This window comes from Arachis duranensis, unplaced genomic scaffold, assembly GCF_000817695.3.
Source record: "Arachis duranensis cultivar V14167 unplaced genomic scaffold, aradu.V14167.gnm2.J7QH unplaced_Scaffold_165934, whole genome shotgun sequence".
NCBI classification, from domain to species: Eukaryota; Viridiplantae; Streptophyta; class Magnoliopsida; order Fabales; family Fabaceae; genus Arachis; species Arachis duranensis.
In genome coordinates this window covers 1,339,457-1,360,929 of record NW_026264258.1, presented here as the reverse complement: position 1 = coordinate 1,360,929, position 21,473 = coordinate 1,339,457, and the positions used below count along the sequence as shown (strand labels likewise).

The following is a 21,473-nucleotide window of genomic DNA, read 5'->3' as shown; positions in this document are numbered from 1 at the left end:
CTTCTGACTCAGCATTTATCATCTTAAAACAAGATTTTTAATACGTGGAACGAAAATATAACATATTCATATGTGGGGCCAAATATGCCTAACATAATTTTATCATCATATTTTATATTTTTTGACTCAATGTCATATCTCAATTCTCAAATCTCTCAGTAACTGTATTGTAACCTGAATTAGCATAAGTTAGTATTCCCCATTTTCCATTAAAAATACTTTATATTATGTTTAATTTTATACTTTTCATTTGTTTTTCCTACTGTTACTTTGCTTCATGTTCCACATGACTATAACATGTTTGTTAAATTGCTTAACAGAAAATGGTGTTCTTGAGCTGGGGTCGACCATCTCCAAAAGACCAAAAGGCTTGCATCAACAAGTAATTTTTTACTTCCAAGCTATTTAAAAGTCCATATGATATCATCATATCCTTATAAATTTATATATTACCAGATCAGGTACCTTCAACTATGATGGTAAATACAAAGGATTTACTGCTAAATCAATATCTTCCCTTGAACAAGATGAAGGGTTGTCCAAAGATGGGTTTTCACTTAACAACAAACGGGTTCTGTTAGGTTCTGGTGCAGAGGTTTTTGAGAATGCTAAGATTGCCCTCAAAAGTTGGAGGTATGCATGCATACATCCATACATGGATTTGCATATACTGTGGTTTTAAATTGCAATCCTATATGTGTCTGTGTGCTCGTGCGGGTTATGATTTTAAATTGTGACCTGTGTGCACAGCGATGGCGGTTGTTACCTATACATTTTCCCACAATTTCTGCATTGCATCAGGGCTGCAGTGGCAATTTGAAATCCAAAAATGTTATATGCACACAAGAAATCAGCCACGATATATTTGTGTTGTTTAATTCATTTTCAAAGTGTATTTTGTTTTTGATATGTATTATTTACAAGTGGCTGTTTGTTTGTGTACACATAGCATAGTTGTTTTAAATGAATGATATATGCTTTAGCTCATAAGTCATCATGTGATTTCTTTTTGAGGAGTATGAATGAATGTATATGGTGATTTATTTATGGGTGGAATTTTGTTGTAGGCATTTTGGATTGGATTGGACATTTGTTGATCCAAAGACACAGATTAAACAGGGAGAGAAGTTTTGTGTTTGTGTGAAGGAGTTCCTGCCATGGGTTATGATGCCACTTCAGGTTGTGTATGTGAACGAAAGCAGTGCCGCCAAAAGGAAGCGTGTGGCATCCTTTGGTTTTGGAAGTGGAACTCTTCATGGTCACTTGCTGGTTAGTGTTTTTCTTTTCCTTCCCATCTCCCTTTTTCTCTTTTCCTCTTTGTCCTTTTTAATATATCTTTTAATTCTTGGGTAGTCTGGTTGAACATTTGAAGTATTTTGTTATTTAATTTTCTTGATAAAATACCTTAACATATATGATGTGGGTTGATCTGTATAGCTAATCTGACATGGTGAGACTAGGCTTGATATTATTGTTGTTGTTGTTATTCCTTCACATTCATGGTTTTTTATGCATTTGTTGAAGCCAATATGAATTTTGTTTTTGAGAGTTATGTCTGCTTGTATGTTTCAATAATCATAATATTAATAACCTTCTTTGTCATATTATGATATCAGAATCACCAGCTTCTTTGTGATCCACATAGACACACACTATATGGTAATTTTGTGAAAGAAAAATGTTGAAAATTCCATCATGTTCCTCAATTCTTAAGGATCATTATTTTTTATTTTATTTAATTTTATTTTTTTGGAGTAGGTTTACCTTATTTATGCTTGATTCATTGATTGTATGAAGTTTTTGGCAATAGTATGCGAAACTACTCAAATATGGAGATGCCGAATCCATTTCAATCTTTTAGTCTCTGCCAAAATTGTTTCCATGATTTTTTCTTACCCATTATTACATTAGTCTTGTATTTGAGTAGCTTTTACCTAACAAAGCGATCAAAATACAGAAAACAGTTGACGTTTGCTAATCTTTCCGGCAGGCAGCAGAAGAGCGCTTTTCGGTCGAGATTGATGAGAACAATCAAGTGTGGTATGAAGTACTTTCCTTCTCGAAACCTGCGCACATTTTATCATTTGTTGCAGCACCATATGTTAAACTTAGGCAAAAATATTTTGCTGATGAATCTGCCAAGGTAATGCTGAAGCATATTAGTTCTTCAAAATAGGAAATGTTACCATCAAACAGAGGGATTTGAAGCTTACACTTCAGTTCCTATTAGGTTGCATAAGCATAATTACACCACCAAGTTCTGACGGATATTTTCCGTTGGTAATTTCCGATGGTAATGTGCTTGTTTCCGGTAGGGTGATTTGTAAAAAGAGCTCAGCCACATTGAGTCTTATCATTCTCCAAACTTTGTATCTATTGATCACCCTGCTGATGCACCTTTTCTACATGTATCATATATGTTATTCAGTTGTTTTCGCCCTTGCGCTTCAGCAATCTTTGTTTTTCTTCAGAATTTAAACAAGAAAATTACTGAAGGATTATGATCTTAACAACCAAGTAATAATATAGTGATGATCAGATTATCCATGTACAATGAATGATTGTAGTTCTTTAAATCCAAACAGCTTGTGCCTCTCCATGTTATGATGACAATCCATTTAGATGCAACTTTCCCGGTTAGAGCAAATTATATTATATTATATTATTGCCATGCTGCTCTAACTTGCTGGATTTTATTGGTGGTTGAATTTGAACATCAATCCATCCCCATTTACCAAAATGACCATATTTATGATCATCAGTAGTCAAGGAAGTCTCTTCATCCTTTTTTTTTTGTACCCTTATTGAATCTTCAGTAAACTTATACACTTTGATATTTGATATCAAAAGCTAGAAGGAGACCTAATAAGACCATATACGAGGTAGTCAAAGAAAATCTTGTGTATCTAGTCTCATTATGGACATGATATATGATAAGATTCAATGGCGTCATTTGATCCATGAAGCTGACTCCACTTAGTGGGATAAGGTTTTATTGTTTTATATTGAAAATAATATCTTTTGAATGTCATAAAATAAGTGTCTATTTGACAATAAAAAGACTTAAGGATGAATAAGAAGAGTTTGTGTATTAAATCATGAGCCACACCAAAATTGAAGGACAGAAAGAGTTGATGCATAATATGGGTATCCTCATTCCTCACTCATTCAAAACCTAGATCTAATTGACTACAATACAAGTGTAATGGTATTCCATAAAGGGTCCATGGTCACAAATCTAAGAATGTCACAGTCTCACAGACAAAGACATAAGAATATAAACTTTGGGTTGAAAACTGAAATTGTCTTTTTGACTGCTGAGAATCTAGAGGATCAAAACTACATCAATGACCACCTCATGATCAAATCTATGACTCCTTTACATTATGTTATCCTTTTTCTCTACCAATGCTATTCATTAAACAAATAAAAAGTATGCATATTATTATAATTATCTAAGGAATATTCCACTTTATCTCAATTCTTACCAATCAATTTAAGTTGTACTGTGCAACAGTGAAAGACAATAACCAAGAAGTGTGTGTCCAATAATATTCAGTTGCGTTGCATCTATAAACACAAAGCAAGAAAAGAGAGCCATTAGAGGAACCTATTATGTTTCCTTTATATTTTAAAAGTTAAAACACTCAACTTATAAAATATTCTTTAAAAACTTTAGACCAGCTAGCTTATCTATCAAGTTGCCTACAAGTCAGCAAGGGATTAATCACTGTATTCGATGATGAATATCCTGATTGTGAATCAAAATGAGATTAGTTATTATAAGTAATAAATGATGGAATAATAAATAAGTTTGTCTCTTTTTCGATAGTCTCGAGTTTGAATTTTGAGAGTGAAAAAAAAAAACCGTACTAAAAGAGACAACCAATACATTTCTTTAAACTAAATTAATCAAATTCCTATATTAGTATCCTATTTAATGATAATATTTCCTTTTTAATTATGTGTTTAAATTTATACAACTTATGTTGAAGAGCCAGTCAACATCAACAAATGAATTGTCTTGTCTCCAAAATTTAAAAGATTAATAACTCATTAATTATATTGTCCAAATCTCATTTAAAGGTTTTGCATATTTTTTGCTTACATTTCTCTTCACCAAGACACCAATAAATAACAAGCATCTGTAGAAAATAAGCCAAAGAAGTGAAAATGACAGTGATGGGAAAGTCCTATAGTTAGCACCAACCAAATAAAGCACCAAATGAATTGTAAACTATTTAAATCATCTAATTATGAATAGTTCAAGAGCCAATTGTTCTTTTTTCTTTTTATTATTATAATTTTATAGATGGTCAAAACTGCATTTTCGATTCAAATCCTATTGAGAGGTCTTTTAGAGATCAGATCTTGCTGAAGAAAGAACAAAATGTTTCTTTTGTTCTCTCCATGTGATCGGAAAAACGAAAGTAATGATCAATATATTCAAAATAACTATTAAGCATTTAGATAAGCTTGGAAATGAATGAACAAGCAACTATGTCATAAAAAAAAGAGATAGAAGTCCCAATTCCCCTTGGTTTCTATCATATTATTACCAAATCAATCTTCAAGTACACAACCCAATCTCATTATATACTAATGGAAGCGCAACATAGATCTTGATTTTTGTTATGATACAAAGTTGTTGCTATAGCCTATATATATATAATACAAAGGTGGAATGAGAATATCTTGGAGAACCAAAAGAATCCTAGTGTGACACTCAAGTAGCAAATGAACCAATAATTACATAGCAAGCAAAAGTGGCTTCCATAAATTAAGATCAGCAATAGTATGCCTCTTCACCATGAACTTCTCCAGAGAGGTTCTTCTTCCTTCATGTATATGCTTTTAGCTGTTGAGAAGACACAAATACACATCAGTGAAGTGAGCAATAATAAGTATTCATAGTGTTTTTGGAGCACTACAATATTCAATTGCCATAAATAAATTAAGCATTCTCAACAATTTGATTGAATAGTTCTATAAACATCACATAGTTAAGAATCAATCACACTACTGAGACAAGCATATATCTGGTCTGATGGACTATCATGGTTATCAAAGACACAACTAGTGATAGCATTCTTTACATAAGTTGCAAAATATATAGTAACATCAAGTTGTGCTACATATGCAGTATGGCCAAGAAAATAGTATACCTTTAAACTCAAATAGTGTGACCTAGCCAAGCGGTTTGAGGCATCATATTCTTCTCAATACTTGGATCAAAGTCAATGGTAACAATGCTATGATCATCCAAGCTGTACATCCTTAAATCAAACATATCAGTGAAGTAAATGCAGTTCCCTTGATATCCAGTGAGTTCTTTAGCTGAAACAGAGAAATTACAATTTCTACCCAAAATGAAGGCTCTATCTCCCAATTTTTTCACATCAACCCAAGTTCCCCAATCTTCATCCAACTTATAAACCTTGAAACATTCCACGGCAGCATCTCGGTTTTCCTGGCGGCCGAAGTAGTTTCTCCTCCTTGGCTCAGTTTCATAGTACCTATCAACAACATAGAGACTCCCGCATGATTCGACCAAATGTTTCTTGTTACCAAAACCACACAAGGGAGGTGTGAACTGAATCAATTTCAAGGAATTTGTATCTACCCATGAGATAGTGCCCCACTTATCAGTGACATAGAATTGTCCCCTATGCACAATAACATCATCATAATAGAAATTCTTGTCATCCACTAGTGCCCATTTCTCATCACCATGTTTCATTATCCCCAATCTTCCCTCTAAAAACACACAACAAGCAACCGAATCTTCAACACCAACCCAAGAAGAGTTTGGAAAGAAAACAACCTTGCTCACAGAAGCAGAGAACCTGCCAGTGTTCTGAAGGGTGTAGGATTTGCATAATTCAATGACTCTATAGTTCAAAAGGTTCCAAATCATTGGAGAATCTTCAGAAGGATGAAAGATTTTCCGGCCAGATATTGGGCTAACCAGCCTCAAAGAAACACCCTTTGGACCTTCTTCAACCTTGATCAACCACCCTTTGGAAGAAGAAGGTGCCAAAGGATCCAACTTGGAGCCAAAGCTTGCATCAGTTGACTCAATAAGATAAAGGGTAGCTTGGGTAAGGCTTGCTTTAATGGAGGAATTGATGGGGTGAGGGATTTTCATTGGAAAAGATGGAGAATTTGGATGAGAAGAAGGGATGGAAGATCTCCAAGTTTCACAAACACTTCTGAATCTTAGAACATCTATGTGATTCTCTAGACACTTTCCAATCTTGGGCCATAGCTCTATGGGGAGTTCAGACCAATCTACCTTCTCACGATCCATAGATTCAAACTCCAAAACACCTATTCTGCTATGTTTGTTCTTGACTTCGAAGTTTGAAGACTCTATGCTTCTTATGCTTTTTGGTTTGGTTCCTGACTTTCATCAAATGGGTGGTGGGTGCTTTTATTAGTGTTGAATGATGAAGACTGAATAAGAAGAAGAAGAAGGTACCTGTGAGTTCAGAAGAAGGAGTGAGGAACCAACAACAGAGAAACGTGGAGAATACTTCAGAGATTTCAAATTCAACATCGTGAATCTTATGCTGAAGATGCCATGTAAGACTTATGGTTTTCTTCAAGGAGGAACAACAGTTGACTTCTTAGTCTCCTTTTCTGATAACATTAAGATAATCCGTAAAAGAAATATATATTTTTTATTATTTTTATTATTATTATTAAGTGGTCATATATTCTATGGCATAAAAAATTATTTATTTCACAATTTAAAAAAATTAGAGTGCAAGGTCAATAGAATATTCACATTTTATAAGTTTAGATCTAACATTAAAATCTTTAAAATTATTTTGAAAATTCTAAAAATACTTTTTCCTATATATTTTTGTGAATACAAAATATATTTTATCCTAACTATATATGCTGAGTGACGAGTATCAAACCAGGTTGATCAGAAAAAAAAAGAAAAAGCGGATCTAAAATAGTGGAAGAGGCCAATGAAAAAACTGAGTTCGTTATGGATCTTCGAAGACAAAAACAATTCTGGATAGTTTCTCAGAGTTCGTGATTGGGATTGCTTATTTCTAACGAAAACAAAGAAAAAGAACTAAGAAAAAAATTACGGAAATTATTTTCTATATGGAGGAAGTGTTGGTGAATTGGCCGGATATTGGCCAAGGAGGGGAATTACCGAAGGGTGGAGCTCACCCTCAACACGCCGGGGGCGTGGTGGCTGAGCGGGAGAAACACTTGGCAGCACGCCGGGGGCGTGGTGGCTGAACAGGAGTGCCACGTTGCAACACGCCAGGGGCGTGGTGGCTGAGGTGGATAGGCAGAGTGGCAGCACGCCGGGGGCGTGGTGGCTAAGATGGCAGCACGCCAGGGGCGTGGTGAGTCATCACGCCAGGGGCGTGGTACGTCAGGGTTGCAGCGTTGCACGGAGTCCCGATGCAGCACCACGCGGGGGGCGTGTTGCAGTCCTGCCTGCATGCAGGAGACAGCCCCCCACCCCGGGAAGCAGCGCAATAGTTGCTCCATGTATATATATATGCATGCAGTTGAGCTTCTTCTCCTCCCATTCATGAAATATAGCTGAAAGAAAAGAGATACACGGGAGAAGGAGAGAAAGAAGTGAGTTGGGTAATATTAGTGAGGAGGGTAGTAAGTAGTAGTGAATAGTGGTGAGTTAAGTTTATATGTGGAGATAAAAAGAATATTAGTTTGAAGGATTAAAAAAAAATGGTACGTAATTATCTAGCGCCTGAAGAACATATTATCAACTTTCTGGATCATCCTATTTATGTAAGTAAATAAATTTTTTTTTTGATGTATTTAAATTATTTTATTTTTTATGTATTTTTTTTATGATACTGATATATATTATTTATTATATTATGTAGAATACATATATATATATATATTATTATATTATTGTTACCGTATAATATATATTATTATAATATTATAAGGATTATTATTTAATTAATTTAACATGTAATTTTGTTAATGCAGCCTAACAGGAATTTGTTGGTGCGTAAACTGGATCCACCACAGACGTGGAATCCGATTGTGGAGAACCACTTACGCGCTACGGGATTCTACCACGTCTCCAGAATTGGAGTCATAAGAGGATTTCACCCCATGTTAGCTGCTCTGGTTGAAAGGTGGAGGCCTGAAACCCATAGCTTTGTATTGCCAATCGGTGAGGTTACAGTGACATTAGAGGACGTTGCTCATATATTCGGGCTACCCATTGATGGAGAGCCTGTCAGTGGATGGACAGATAGTAGCAGCGAGTTTGTTCAAAATCAGGGCATAGCAATATTCGGTCGTGAGCCATCAGTCAGTCATAATGCGAAGTCCTATATAAAGTTGGCTTGGGTTCGACGTATTAGAGATGCAGAGCCGTTGAATACTGAGGAGTCCATCAGGAGATACGTCAGATGTCATATATTCTGTTTGTTAGGGTCGACGCTATTCACGGACAAGTCGACCGCATATGCACATGCGAAGTATTTACCATTGGTTCGCGATTTCGAGCAGATCCATGCTTACAGTTGGGGGTCAGCTTGTCTCGCTCATCTTTACAGAGCACTATGCCGTGCATCACGATATGATACTAAGGAGATGGATGGCCCTCTGAATCTATTGTTTGTTTGGGCATGGGAGCGAATGCCGTGTCTTGCTTCCGTACCGAGACAAACCCTTCCACCCGCCGAGATACCAGTTGCCAGGAGGTAATAAGTCTTATTTTAGTCTTGTGTTATATTCATGATGCATGTTTGACATATGCTGTTTTATTTAAATTTTTTCGATTAATAATGTGTCAGGTGGAGTCATTCGGAACGGACTACAGCGTGGTTATCCAAGACCGTAGAGACATTCAGGCATGACATAGACTACATGGAAGAGGTAAATAGTTATATTTTAGCTGTTCCGTTTTTCAATCCATTATTGTTAGGGTTCTAATATGCCAATAATACTGTGGCAGTTTGAGTGGCGGCCGTATCAAACCTATAAACCTTACGAACTTCCGTCATCTTGTACACATCATGCACATACAACTGCCAATCAAGACGCTGGTTAGCACAGCAAGCAATAACATGGCGACATGGTATTCGTTCAACCTGAAAGTGCCCACAGTCACACGTCCGTCGCGCTAGATCAACAACTAACACCTTTCCAGTAGTCATTTCGCGCACCTCAAACACCTCATTTCTTCTATCAAAGCGGTGCACAACTATGTTCCCAGCCTGTTGCATACTTGCTTCTATCCGCTGTTGCGCAAATGCGGAGTACGTAAATCCAACACGCTTGCGTTCGTGAGACTCCGCACTCTTCCGCGTAAAGAGTTCATTTAACCTATAATATGTTGCTCGGACCAGCGCCAACACAGGTAGATTACGGGCACCCTTCAACACTGAGTTAATGCACTCCACAAGGTTCGTTGTCATATGCCCCCATCGATGTCCCTCGTCGAATGCCAATACCCAATGTCTGAGTCCGATGGCATCGCACCACCTGGCATATGCCTCGCCTCGCTCTTCCAACCTCTTATAGTTGATATTGTACTCCTCCACCGTTCTTGAATACCCTATATTGACAACAAGCTTCTGCAAGTGAGGGACTTTGAATGCCCTTAAGAAGTTACTGCCGATGTGTCTTATACAAAACATCCACCATGCTCTTGGAGGTTGCCAGTCACCACCGGAACGATTAACTGCTGCCCGTATTGACTCATGCCGGTCTGAGATCATACCCACACCGTCTTTTCTAACAACATACGTTCGCAGATTCCTGAGGAAGAAGTGCCACGCATCAGCTGTCTCACCTTCCACCAAGGCAAAGGCGATAGGCACAATGTTCTGGTTCCCATCTTGTGCAACAGCGACTAGAAGTGTACCTTTGTATTTTCCGTAAAGGTGTGTGCCATCAACTTGAACTAAAAGCTTGCAATGCCTGAACGCCCTAATGCATGAATTGAAACTCCAAAATACGCGGTGAAGTATTCTGACACTGTCCGCCTCCTCACTCCCGTTGTACAGAGGTTGTGTTTCTATTTGGACAATTGAGTCGAGCATCTTCTAAACCATAACCGAGAGCCACTATGGCAACGCTTAGTAAAAATCCTCCCAACCACCGAAAACTTTAGCTTTGGACTTCTGCTTTGCCAACCAAGCCTTTCGATAACTGATGGTATAGTTGAACCTTGAATGGACTTCCACAATTATAGATTTCACCTTCATGGACGGGTCCGTCTCGACTAATGGCCTTATAGCCTCAGCAACTGTATCCGAGTCCAACTTGGAATGATCTTGTGAAATCGTTCTGATCGTGCACATGTGCCTACCGTTGTATCTGTGTATCTCCCAACAACCTTTTTTCCGTATCAAGCTGGCTCGGATAAGCCAGTCACATCCACGCCCGTACATCTTGCATTTTGCATAGAACGTCTGTGGCTCAGACTCAAACACATCATAGTCAACTCCTCTAGATATAGTGAAACTTCTAATTGCTGCAACGACCGACTTTCTAGAGCTGTATTCCATTCCAATTCGGAACTCTCCGTCCTCAGGATCAGCAATACCTACAGAAAGCCGAAATCATCGTTTATTGCACAGTCCAAAGTATAAACTCACAAAAACTTCTTATTTAGTCAACACGTACCTATGTTTGCATATTCCGGAAACTCGGGGGCATGTATGGCGTCGAGATCCAACTCACACATAAAAGGTGGAACGCCCATCGGTTGACTGCTCGAGGGACGAACCACTACATTCTCCACTGCTGCCTCAACTCCCACATCACCATCCTCATCTTCATCGCCGGCTTCATAAGTGGCTTCGAAGTCCTCTTCGCTGTCACTATTCATACCTTCGTACACTGCAGCTATATCATCATTTACATCTATATCATTTTGGACCGCTACTGCCTCCTCAGCTTCAAACTCAACGTACAACTCAATCTGTGGGTGTCTCATATAAGTCTGCCGGTGAATTTGAAACATATTCTGCATACTCGCTTCATCCGTGATCGGAATGGTATCAAACTGTATTAGGCCACCAAAAACCACAACCGGATTTCGGTACAGAATTCTGCTCACTCTCATTAACGTACCATTCTCCATGCTTTGACATAGGCCGTTCTGCAGCTCCATTAACGTCATCGTGCATGGAACCACAAACGAAAACGAATTTTGTGACACAAACCTCACTCCCTCATGGTATTACGTATTATCTCACCATTACGATACACCACCAAATTTGCGGTGTCCTCCATTACACCAACTACAGCATCAAAGAATCCTCACAACACACTCAACTCTCACTCACTCAGTATGGAAAACACTATCGAGCTCTACCTTATATAGAGCGGTGAACTTACCACGCCCCCCACGTGGTTCACACTTGGACCAATCACGTTTCGCCACGTCAGCACGCCCCCCACGTGGTGCAGTCACGGGCCAATCAGATTTCGCCACGTCAGCACGCCCCCTGCGTGCTGACTAAGCACGCCCCCTGCGTGCTGCCTAGGTGGCTCAACCACAGCTTGCCACCTAACTTCCACGCCCCCCACGTGATGTATGCACCACGCCCCCTGCGTGCTGTGCATGTCATCTGCCAACATCCATCTCTGTGTAATACACACAGTTGCTCCATATTCTCCCAAATCACCCACATGTTTTCCATATTTAAATTAATCAGCCAAAAAATTACGAAAGAAAACTATGAAAAAAAAGATGCAAGGAGAAAATATATCAAAAAGATGCAAGAAAAAAATATATCTTCTGATACTATGTTAGATGAACACAAAATAATGTAAAAAATAATTCTGATTTATGAATCTTTTATTATGAAATCATATATATATATGGTGTGATTTAGTCAATTGACTAAAGCTAATTGGCTAATACAATTATGATTAACTGACTAATTTAACTTAATTAATGTGCCACTGATGCATAATGCCTAATACTAATGTAACAAGTCATTTTACAAATAAAATATATTTTTTGATCATCTTAATATCTTATTCGTTTCAACTAACTTAACACTCAATTTGATATTAAAATTCTTCCTTTCGGTTTTAGATTTTATTTTATTTGTTATACTATAGACTAGTATTTTTAGATTTTTTCTTTTGGATGAAAAATTTTTACATGATAAAACTCTTTTGAAAGCAAAGTAAAAAAAAAAATATTTTGGTCTGAAAAAAAGTTACATGACAGTATTAGAAAATAAAAAATAATTTTATAATGAAGATATTTTTGTTTAAAGAAAACGAAGAGAAGTGTATAAATTTATTTTAAAGCTTAATAAAAATTAAATGACACATTTTCTTAAATAAATATTTAATTTTTTTTCCGATTATCATAAAATGCACCTATAAAAAATTAAAAGTAGTGCTGTATTTTTGGACATTATAAAAATAGTGCTTTTCGAAGGCCATAGAAATGAATATGGGCCACAGCCCAAAAGACCAAGAAGAATCTATGTATCCAGCCCAAAAAACTGATGCTGTGTACAAAAATTATTAATATAAAAACTGATATATGATACTAATTATAAGAGGATTATGTAACCAACTTGAGTTGGTCGAGTAATCAGCTCACTCGTCCACTTAAGTAAGTGTTCGGAGTTCGAACCCTACCTTGTGCATGCAGCAACTCATTGGCCAGTGACAGACCTTTAAATGGAGCTCAGATCCGCGACGGATTAGTTCTTAACCTGTCGGGTTGGGGGATACTGTTTGGGTAAACCAAAAAAAATAAGAGGATTATGTTAATGAGTAACTTATAATCACTTATTAAGGTTTTAAAAAGGTACTTTACCAAAAAAAAGGTTTTAAAAAATTATAATTTCAATATTTTAATTGGTTAGATGTGTTGAAATTTTCAAATATATATAGTTAGTAATAAGTTTATTGTTTCGGAAATTGTAATAATATTTTTTTTAGTTAATAATTAGCAAAACCCTTTACAGAAAAATATAGGTATATTAAAGAACCCTCACTTGTTTAAAATTAAGGTAAATGCAGACTATATATTATATAAATGACATTCTCTCACTTGAGAAGCATATATATATTGAAATATTGTATTAAATGGTTACACCACATTTTTATAACAAAAGTGAACTCTCGGCAACTCTTATTAGAGTGACAAATTAAATGTGACAATCTATCATTGAATTATTCCCAACATGTATGCATTGGAAAATAAAAGAACACATGAGCAGCATCCATTATTATTAGATGCCTTGCGACGGATTAATTTGACAGTAACGCTTATAGTCCGATAGAACGACATTGTTAACTGTCGCAAAATTTGACAACGTAAAATTTAACAGTAATTTCGATAGTTTTTAGCGTATTTTTTATACTGTGTTGTGACATGAATAATTAAGCCCTAGCTAATTGGCTCAAATTAATTGGAGTCACAAAGTCTTTTGACTTTCCATGAACAAGTGTTTGTGCAGCCAATTGAGAAGCTCTCTCACTTGGATGAAACCAATCCCAAAACAAGTGATCCTTTCTATCAAAACATAGATTGGCACCAGCTGTTTTGTTGCATGGACCTTGCCCATTCAAGTATCCAATTCCACAACATGCTGATTTTGTCTCCTTCAACCCTACAAATAAATTTCCCAAAACAAAAAAAAAAAAAGGTTAATGATTGGTATCTACTATATATAATGGGATGAAAAGGAGTTTAGTACATACATTTTTAGCCCTAATATAATCTTTACAATATTTGAATTCAAGAACTCTTAAGTATAATATAAAATATTTATCATCTTAGCTAATTTCATATTTGTTACTAATAAATATTTAATGAATGAATAAAATAATAGAATTTAGACATGTTATAGTATATATAGTATGTAATAAGACACAATTTCTATATAGCTACTCAATCTTTTCATATAAAAATTTCACATAGTATTGATTTTTACTTTTTATACTGATAAAATTATATAATATATGATAGAATCATGTAAAATTTTTATAGGAGAGAATTCATTACTAATATTAAATTTAGAGGTATATTATTTTTTGAAGGAATTACCTAATCTAATCCTAATTCATTTAAGAAAGACCACGTGACCTAACCTCTAACAAAATAAAAATGACAAAATAGCTCCTAATAACTATTTATTCTATGAGATACATCAATTTTTTTTATTATATAATTATTTTATTTTTGGTTAAAAATAAGAATTATTAATCTCCTCAAAAACAATATCTTAGAAATTTACATAATTTGTAATAAATATTGAATGTTCTATAGTTTTTTTTTTCTTTTATTCTCTGCTAATATATTCTTGACCAATGGCAGAGATAGATAAAATGAAACAGAAGAAACATACATACAATAATTCTTACCGAAAGTGGATGGTGTGTCTAGCAAGGTTTTGGTCATTAGAAAAGTGTTGCCAAGTGAATACTTAAACCCTAACAATTCAGAACTCAATTGTTGAAGAAGAGTATTAGTGGCGGAATAGAAAGCAGTTGCTAAATCATTGAGCGGTTTCAAACAGTTTCCTTTATTCTGAGAAGTAACAGCCGGACAACATCCAATGGGTGGAATACTTAGTATCCCAAATTTTCTAGCTCCTAATAAATATATATTCTGCAATTCACATCAATAATAAACAATGATGTCTTTCATATTATGTTAAAAATCACCACACATTAACTAAAAGTCTGCATATATAATTCACAAATAAAATATTAACATGATTACTCGTTTGAAGATGTGTTCAGAAAAAAATGATAATAAAAAACTGTTAATTAATTTGATATATATGTTCGACTAAACTGCTTAATATAATACGTGTAAATATCTTATTACTAGAAAATTATATATTATCGACAGATATTATTTCTCAAAAATATTGATGGATTTTGCGACAGATGAAAAAACAAAAATTAATTGATAAATTCATCCATAATTTATTATTTTTTAGTATTGTTGAACTATTATTTTTACATGAAAATATTTTCATACGAGAAATTGTAAAAAATTAGCTATAACTTTTTTAAAAGACAAGAGAAAGTACAAAATTAATTGAATGATAATCGAGAAAAGTTGGTTTCTGAATTCTTTTTTTTACTTTCTTTAAATTAGTGCAATTTATTTTTCAGGTGTTGAAAATTTCCTTGCTTGAAATGCTCAAAAAAGAAATTTCTCTTATATGTGGTATTTTTATTTTAATTCTTTTGGTAGTGAACCAACATGAAAATTCTTTCAATTTTTAGCATAAACAAAATAGATATTAATTAAGAATATGAGTCCTTAAAATACCAAAATTATTTATATATTTAAATTGAGATACATATATAAAGTCTAATAGTACGTAATTAAGTAGTAAAATAATGTGTATGATGCAATAATAGTTGTTTAAAAAAAAAAGTAATTAGGATACCTTTATATGGATGAAGTAGGTGGCTTGAAGAGAAGCCAAATATTGTTGTGGGTTGCGAATGGAAGTTTCATTACGTGCAAAATCAAAGAGATCATTGCTTCCAATGCTAATTAGAAACAAAGCATTTGAAACAAATCTACAAGCTTTTTCTTCTCCCAATTTCTCATTGATTTTCTCACGCACAAATTTAAATTGTTGAACCTGTTCCTCAAGGAACTCTACAGTTTACTTTATTACCATGCAAACATTTTTTTAATTAAGTTCTTGTACTTTAAAATTTTGTAATCAATTTTTTTTATAAAATTTTTAAACAAAAGGAATTTAGTTAAAATATATTTATACATGAATGAAGTTTGAATAAGAACGTTTAAATTATATGGACTTGATTGAAAAGCCAAGTAAAAATATATAAGACTATTAAAAATTACAACATAATTGCATTACAAAAATTAAAAACTAAATTAGAGCAGCTCTTTTGCTTTTTATTTTTTCGTTCCAGCTGCCGACTCTAAACTAGCTTATTAATGTGTTATTAAGGAAGGTAAATAAATATGTTAATTAATTAACAAAAATGTTTAGTAACAAAAAAAATTAGTAAAATAGTCAAAATTTATCTTATTTAATATTTATTAATTATTGTTAAAATTAATTAATATTAATAAAAAAGTAAATTTTGTCTATTTTTTGTTGTTTTTCTAAGATTACTGATTAATTAATTACTAAAACAAACTTACCCATTGCTTCTTGCCTGTTTCTCTAAGAATTCCAGAACCTGCTGAGGCAAAATTTGCACCACCAAGTATGTTCCTCTTGAAACTGTATGGATGCTTAGCCAAAACCAAAAATGGTGGTGGACTTTCCATATAACCAAATTGCCTCGCTACTCAATCATATATATAATCAACACAAAAAAAAAAGTAAATAAATTAAATATTTTTTCAAAAGAAAAAGAAAACATTTCCAATTCAATAATATATAATAAAGTCATATATCAAAAAATTGAATTTATTATTATATTATCGAACAATGTTACATAACCAGTAAATATTATCATTTTTGCTAGCACTTAGTCAATAATAATTTGCAACCATATTTATAAGGGTTTTGCACATAAAAAATATATAATTTGTACCTAAATTTATCAGAATTTACACACATAAATTAATACAGTTTATACTAATATTTTTCAAAATTTGTACTCATGAATTAATAAAATTTATTTGTTTATATTAATCAAATAATAACAAAAAATACTAAAAATTTCTAGCCCTCGTAAATTTCTCTATATTACCAATTTGGTCAGCAGTGTTATAGCCATTGCTGAACCTTCCAGTGGGAATTGAATGAAGGAAATCAATCCCATTGTAGAGGATGTTAGCCTTTGCTATACTTTTTAGAAAATTGTTGGTTCCAACATCAAAAGTTGAATCTCCAAATATGAATAATGTTGGTTTCTTCACATTATTATTATTATTCCCATAAGCTACTACTAGCATGGATATAGAGAATAGAAGAAAGAACAAATTTGTGAAAATAGAACATTTCTTTCCTTCAAATAATGGTGCCATATTATTTCTCTCTTTAATTTTCCCTTAAAGACTCTTGTGAATGATGAGATCAGAGACTCTCAAACACAAGAGTAGTTGATAATGATATATCTATACAAAACTCATGATCTTATATCTATAAACATTAGCATGTTATATATACATCTCATATTAATTATATAATACGGGGTCATTGTCAAAGGAAACAATGTAATTATTAATTATTATAGAATTATGAAAAGAGTAATGCTACGATAGTCAAAATATTATAGATAATAAATAAAGATATATAATTAATAATATTTGTATTTATAAGAGAGTGTAAATTACTCTCTTAATTTAATTGACATAATTAATTTTTTTTATAATTAATTTTTTTCTTCATTTAATTATACTAAAAGTTAATTCTAAATTTAATGTGAATCAAATTTCAAAAATTTCTCTCTCATTATTACTATATACATTTATAATTCATTAATTCTATAATTTTTTCTCCCAAATAAAAATTTTAAATTCTTATATTTTTAATTTTTAAAAAATCTCAAATAACCTCAACACATTTAAAAAAAATAAAAAAATCTTAAATTTGATCGATTTCTATTTATTGAAAATTATAAACATCCAAAATTATTGGTTTATGACCTTTAAAATAAAATAATAAATAATAATAAATTAGTACCAATTTATTGATTATAAATATTATGTATATAAAATATAAATATTATACGTATAAAAATATAGATATTAAATTAGAGACTTTAACAACTTCTATTATACAACTCATATTTTACATATAGACTATTATAAAATAAAAAATAAAATATAAAATATAAACAAAAATTAAGAAATAAAATTTTAAAAATAATTATTAACTTAAAATTAATAAATAAGAATTATAAATAGTAAATAAAAAATATTAAAATTATGACTCTTTAGTGTACATATAAAATAATTTGAAATATATAACAAGACACATAGTTTAAAATTTAGTAATATATATGAAATTATGAATATTATGAGTATAAAATTATGGATGTTATTAATATGACATTTTGGATATTATTAATATAAAATTATGGATGTTATTAATATAAAATTTTGGATGTTATGTGTATGAACTTATGGATATTATGAATAAATTTCCTAATCTGTTATGAAATTATGAGTAAATTTGCTAATTGAATAAATTAATTTAAGTATTTGATATTCTTTTTTCAAATCTAATTATAATAAAATTTGAAAATATATGTAAATCAAAATAAATTATTTCACTTTGAAAAATATGAAACAATTTTTTAAATTATCAATAATTTAAAAAATTATATGTTAATTTAAATGTATAATATCTTCAAAAAAAATTAAAACATTTTGAATAATAATTTATTAGTGCATATATGAAATAATTTGAAATATATAATAAAATATAGTTTAAATTGTATTATATTAATTATAAAAGTATATTAATAATAAAATTATGTATATAAATCTATAGATGTTATGTAATAAATAAAAAATGTGTTTTTGTTATTATAATATAAATTAAAAACCATAAATATAAATTATGTATATTCATTTAATAAGAATGTAAATTGATAAGGTATGTATTTATAATATACTATTTAATATATACAATTAATGTTTGATACAATAAATATTGCAATAATTAAAAACAGTAGGCGCGTAAGAGCATAATAATTAAGGAAAATTTTGTTCATCTAATTAAATAAAGTTAAGAATAGAAAGTTTTGGCTGATTTTGTTCTCTAAGTTTGGTTACTAAACTTTTCTTATGTGGAAAATAATAAACACATCAAACATGGCCGACTTTGTAAAAATTACGGAAATATTTGATAACAAAAAAGATTTAGTTAAAATTAATCAAAATTTATTTTATAATAATTAATGAATTTTAAATAAGATAAATTCTTACTGTTATTTTTGTCTCTCTAATATTACGGTAAAAATTATTAGGTATTCAAATAAGTGCCGAAATATAAGCTTATAATAATGCCAATATGGATGCATGTATTTGTTTGATTATTAATATTATGTCGAATGCATGGTACGGTGTTTGGTATTTTGTTTGTGTAATTATTAGAAGGTAATTACAATTTGAGGAGGAGGTTTAAGTTAATCAAGCTGGCCTGGGACAGAGGACTTTATTTGGTTACAAAAGTTATTGCGACGTGCAATATTTCAAATAAAATGTAACCCATCTATTTATTACACGGATTATATATATGAGAAAATTTGGAGAACTAACAATATAGTTTTTATGGGGTGTGATTTCAAATGTTTATTTGGATATTATTATAAATTAAAAATAAAATTTTTAAAAAGTTTATTAATATTCACCGATAAATAATTTGTTTGACCTCTGTATAAATTGGGATGTTAACCTCATGGAATCCTAACAATAATATTTGTTAAATAAAATCAACCATCAAACTTCGGGTATAATCAATGTATATATATAAGGATGAATTTTAGACATTTTGGTCATATATATAAATTTTCATATCACATGTTACAAATTTTTTTTTAATTTAAATAGATAAAAGGAGACACATGAATAATTATATCTTTAACAAATAATATTTATAATAGTAGAATATATAATTATGGATTTATTGTATTCTTTTTTTAATCAAAGTAAGCTATCACTTATTTTTTTAAGAAATTTAAAAGAAAACATGAGGAAGATACGTTAAAAATTTCGGGCTAAGTGATTGACTTATATGTATATGATCATGTTGATCCATTAAATTAATTGTTTGGTTTATAGATCAGATTTGGACATAAAGAAAAACAAGGTATGTAGTTGTTAATTAGATGATGTTTTAATTTGGACATAGGGCCCATAATTAGAATAGCTACCTTAGGAAAAGTTAACAGTAGTTGAACTCCATTTTTTATGGTATCCTATATTAAGAACACACACCACATATATTTAATTATTTAGTTTGTGTAAAATCATACTACCCTAGCAGCAGCCATAAATTAATTTGATATCTTTATTAGGAAAAATAGTATGTATCTTTTCTTTTCTGAACAAGTTTTGTTAATGTTCATGATTTTGACATAACCTAAACACCTAGCTAGCTAACATTATTATAATGTATCAAATTCAAATAAAATGTTTTAATTTGATCCTTCTTATGAAAAGGGTTGGAAGAAGGGAACAAACCTAAGAACTGAGAAAGTAAAGAAGTATATTCCTCTATTGAAGAATTTTTTTTTTGTTATTTTTTGACCTGACAAATTATTAAGACTAATTTGTCACGCATAAGAGTTTTATTAAGAATTTTGCGATAATTAATTGATTATTACATATACAAAGTTGACATTTATTTAGTTAGATGAATGAATTAATTATTCAACTAATTTAAATTCATTACAAGAAAATGATTATAATTTTTATATAAATCATATAGAAATAGATTTAGCTAGAAAAGTTGAGTATTAGATTAAATATATCCACCAATTCATGTCTTTAATAACAACAATAATATTACATGTAATACATATAAATAACAACAAGAAGTCAACGAAGCTTAACTACAACAAAAACGGCACTTAGCGACGGTTTCTAGAATTGTTTAGTGACGGTTTTAAACTGTTGTAAAATATTTTGTGACGGTTTAATAAAACGCCAGAAAATAAGACGCGGCTAAATGGATAGCGGCAATTTTATTCAACCGCTGAAATAACCGTCGCTAAACGTCTCTCTTAAATTCCATTGCTTTATTGATTTTTTGCATTGGTATAAGATGATAATAGAATCTAGAGTAGTTTGTATTATTTATATAATGAGATATTATTATATTCGCAGTTTATTTATTATTAAATAAGATATAAAGATTCTCTCTTTTGAGAAAATCCAGTGTATGTTATTAACTATATAACATACATGTACAACATGTGAATATATAATAGTTTTCTAAAATATAACCGGCGAAAAATACAAAAATATGGTACATGTATGATTTAATTATACTTTATTCATTTTAAAAAACATGTCACTTTAAACTTTTTTTGTTATATGAAAATCCAATAATGTACCTTATTAAATAGTAAATATACCTATTGTATTTAGATATATACATTAATTGATTTTAACATAAAAAAAGTTAAAAGTAAGATTTAATTATTCTTTTTGTCTTTATAATTTTATTAAATTTTTAATTAGGTCTTTATATATATATTTTTTAATTGAATCCTTACACTTTTTTATTTTGTAATTAAGTTCTTTTAATATCAAAAATATTAAAATTAATAGAATATTTCTCTCAAAATATAGACGGTCAAAAATCTAATTAAGATTTTAAGTATAAATAACTTTAATTTACGAAGAAATATTCAGTTAACTTTAACATATTTTACATTAGAAAAAACTTAATTATAAAATTAAAAGTAGTGTATGAACTCAATTAAAAAAAAATCTTAAGACCTAATTATAAATTTGATAAAACTTTAAGGACGAGTAAAATAATTAAACCTAAAAGCAATGGATATTA

General features: G+C 31.4%; 6 protein-coding genes across 6 annotated transcripts; 2 read left to right on the top strand and 4 right to left on the bottom strand.

The window, feature by feature from the left end:
- Nucleotides 1-48: 48 nt before the first annotated feature.
- On the top strand, nucleotides 49-2,554 carry LOC107478801 (UPF0548 protein At2g17695). Its single transcript, XM_016095912.3, has 5 exons — nucleotides 49-188; nucleotides 321-382; nucleotides 457-633; nucleotides 1,068-1,269; nucleotides 1,991-2,554. The coding sequence occupies exons 2-5, from the start codon at nucleotides 324-326 to the stop codon at nucleotides 2,174-2,176; spliced, it is 624 nt and encodes a 207-aa protein (XP_015951398.1). The 5' UTR covers nucleotides 49-188; nucleotides 321-323; the 3' UTR covers nucleotides 2,177-2,554.
- Nucleotides 2,555-4,503: 1,949 nt separating this feature from the next.
- Nucleotides 4,504-6,635, bottom strand: LOC107476149 (F-box protein At2g26160). The gene is made up of 3 exons (XM_021136873.2): nucleotides 6,482-6,635; nucleotides 5,166-6,402; nucleotides 4,504-4,858 (listed from the first exon to the last, which is right to left on the bottom strand). The coding sequence occupies exon 2, from the start codon at nucleotides 6,308-6,310 to the stop codon at nucleotides 5,174-5,176; it is 1,137 nt and encodes a 378-aa protein (XP_020992532.1). The 5' UTR covers nucleotides 6,311-6,402; nucleotides 6,482-6,635; the 3' UTR covers nucleotides 4,504-4,858; nucleotides 5,166-5,173.
- Nucleotides 6,636-7,989: 1,354 nt separating this feature from the next.
- LOC107478012 (serine/threonine-protein phosphatase 7 long form homolog) lies at nucleotides 7,990-8,952 on the top strand. The gene is made up of 2 exons (XM_016098114.1): nucleotides 7,990-8,720; nucleotides 8,814-8,952. Exons 1-2 carry the CDS (start codon nucleotides 7,990-7,992, stop codon nucleotides 8,950-8,952), a joined length of 870 nt encoding a protein of 289 aa, XP_015953600.1.
- Nucleotides 8,949-10,064, bottom strand: LOC107478002 (uncharacterized). Its single transcript, XM_016098103.1, has one exon. The coding sequence runs from the start codon at nucleotides 10,062-10,064 to the stop codon at nucleotides 8,949-8,951; it is 1,116 nt and encodes a 371-aa protein (XP_015953589.1).
- Nucleotides 10,065-10,100: 36 nt separating this feature from the next.
- LOC107477996 (uncharacterized) lies at nucleotides 10,101-11,149 on the bottom strand. The gene is made up of 2 exons (XM_016098090.1): nucleotides 10,651-11,149; nucleotides 10,101-10,570 (listed from the first exon to the last, which is right to left on the bottom strand). Exons 1-2 carry the CDS (start codon nucleotides 11,147-11,149, stop codon nucleotides 10,101-10,103), a joined length of 969 nt encoding a protein of 322 aa, XP_015953576.1.
- Nucleotides 11,150-13,155: 2,006 nt separating this feature from the next.
- On the bottom strand, nucleotides 13,156-17,047 carry LOC107478793 (GDSL esterase/lipase At4g16230). Its single transcript, XM_052256140.1, has 5 exons — nucleotides 16,702-17,047; nucleotides 16,145-16,290; nucleotides 15,411-15,626; nucleotides 14,368-14,614; nucleotides 13,156-13,613 (listed from the first exon to the last, which is right to left on the bottom strand). The coding sequence occupies exons 1-5, from the start codon at nucleotides 16,976-16,978 to the stop codon at nucleotides 13,384-13,386; spliced, it is 1,116 nt and encodes a 371-aa protein (XP_052112100.1). The 5' UTR covers nucleotides 16,979-17,047; the 3' UTR covers nucleotides 13,156-13,383.
- Nucleotides 17,048-21,473: the final 4,426 nt, after the last annotated feature.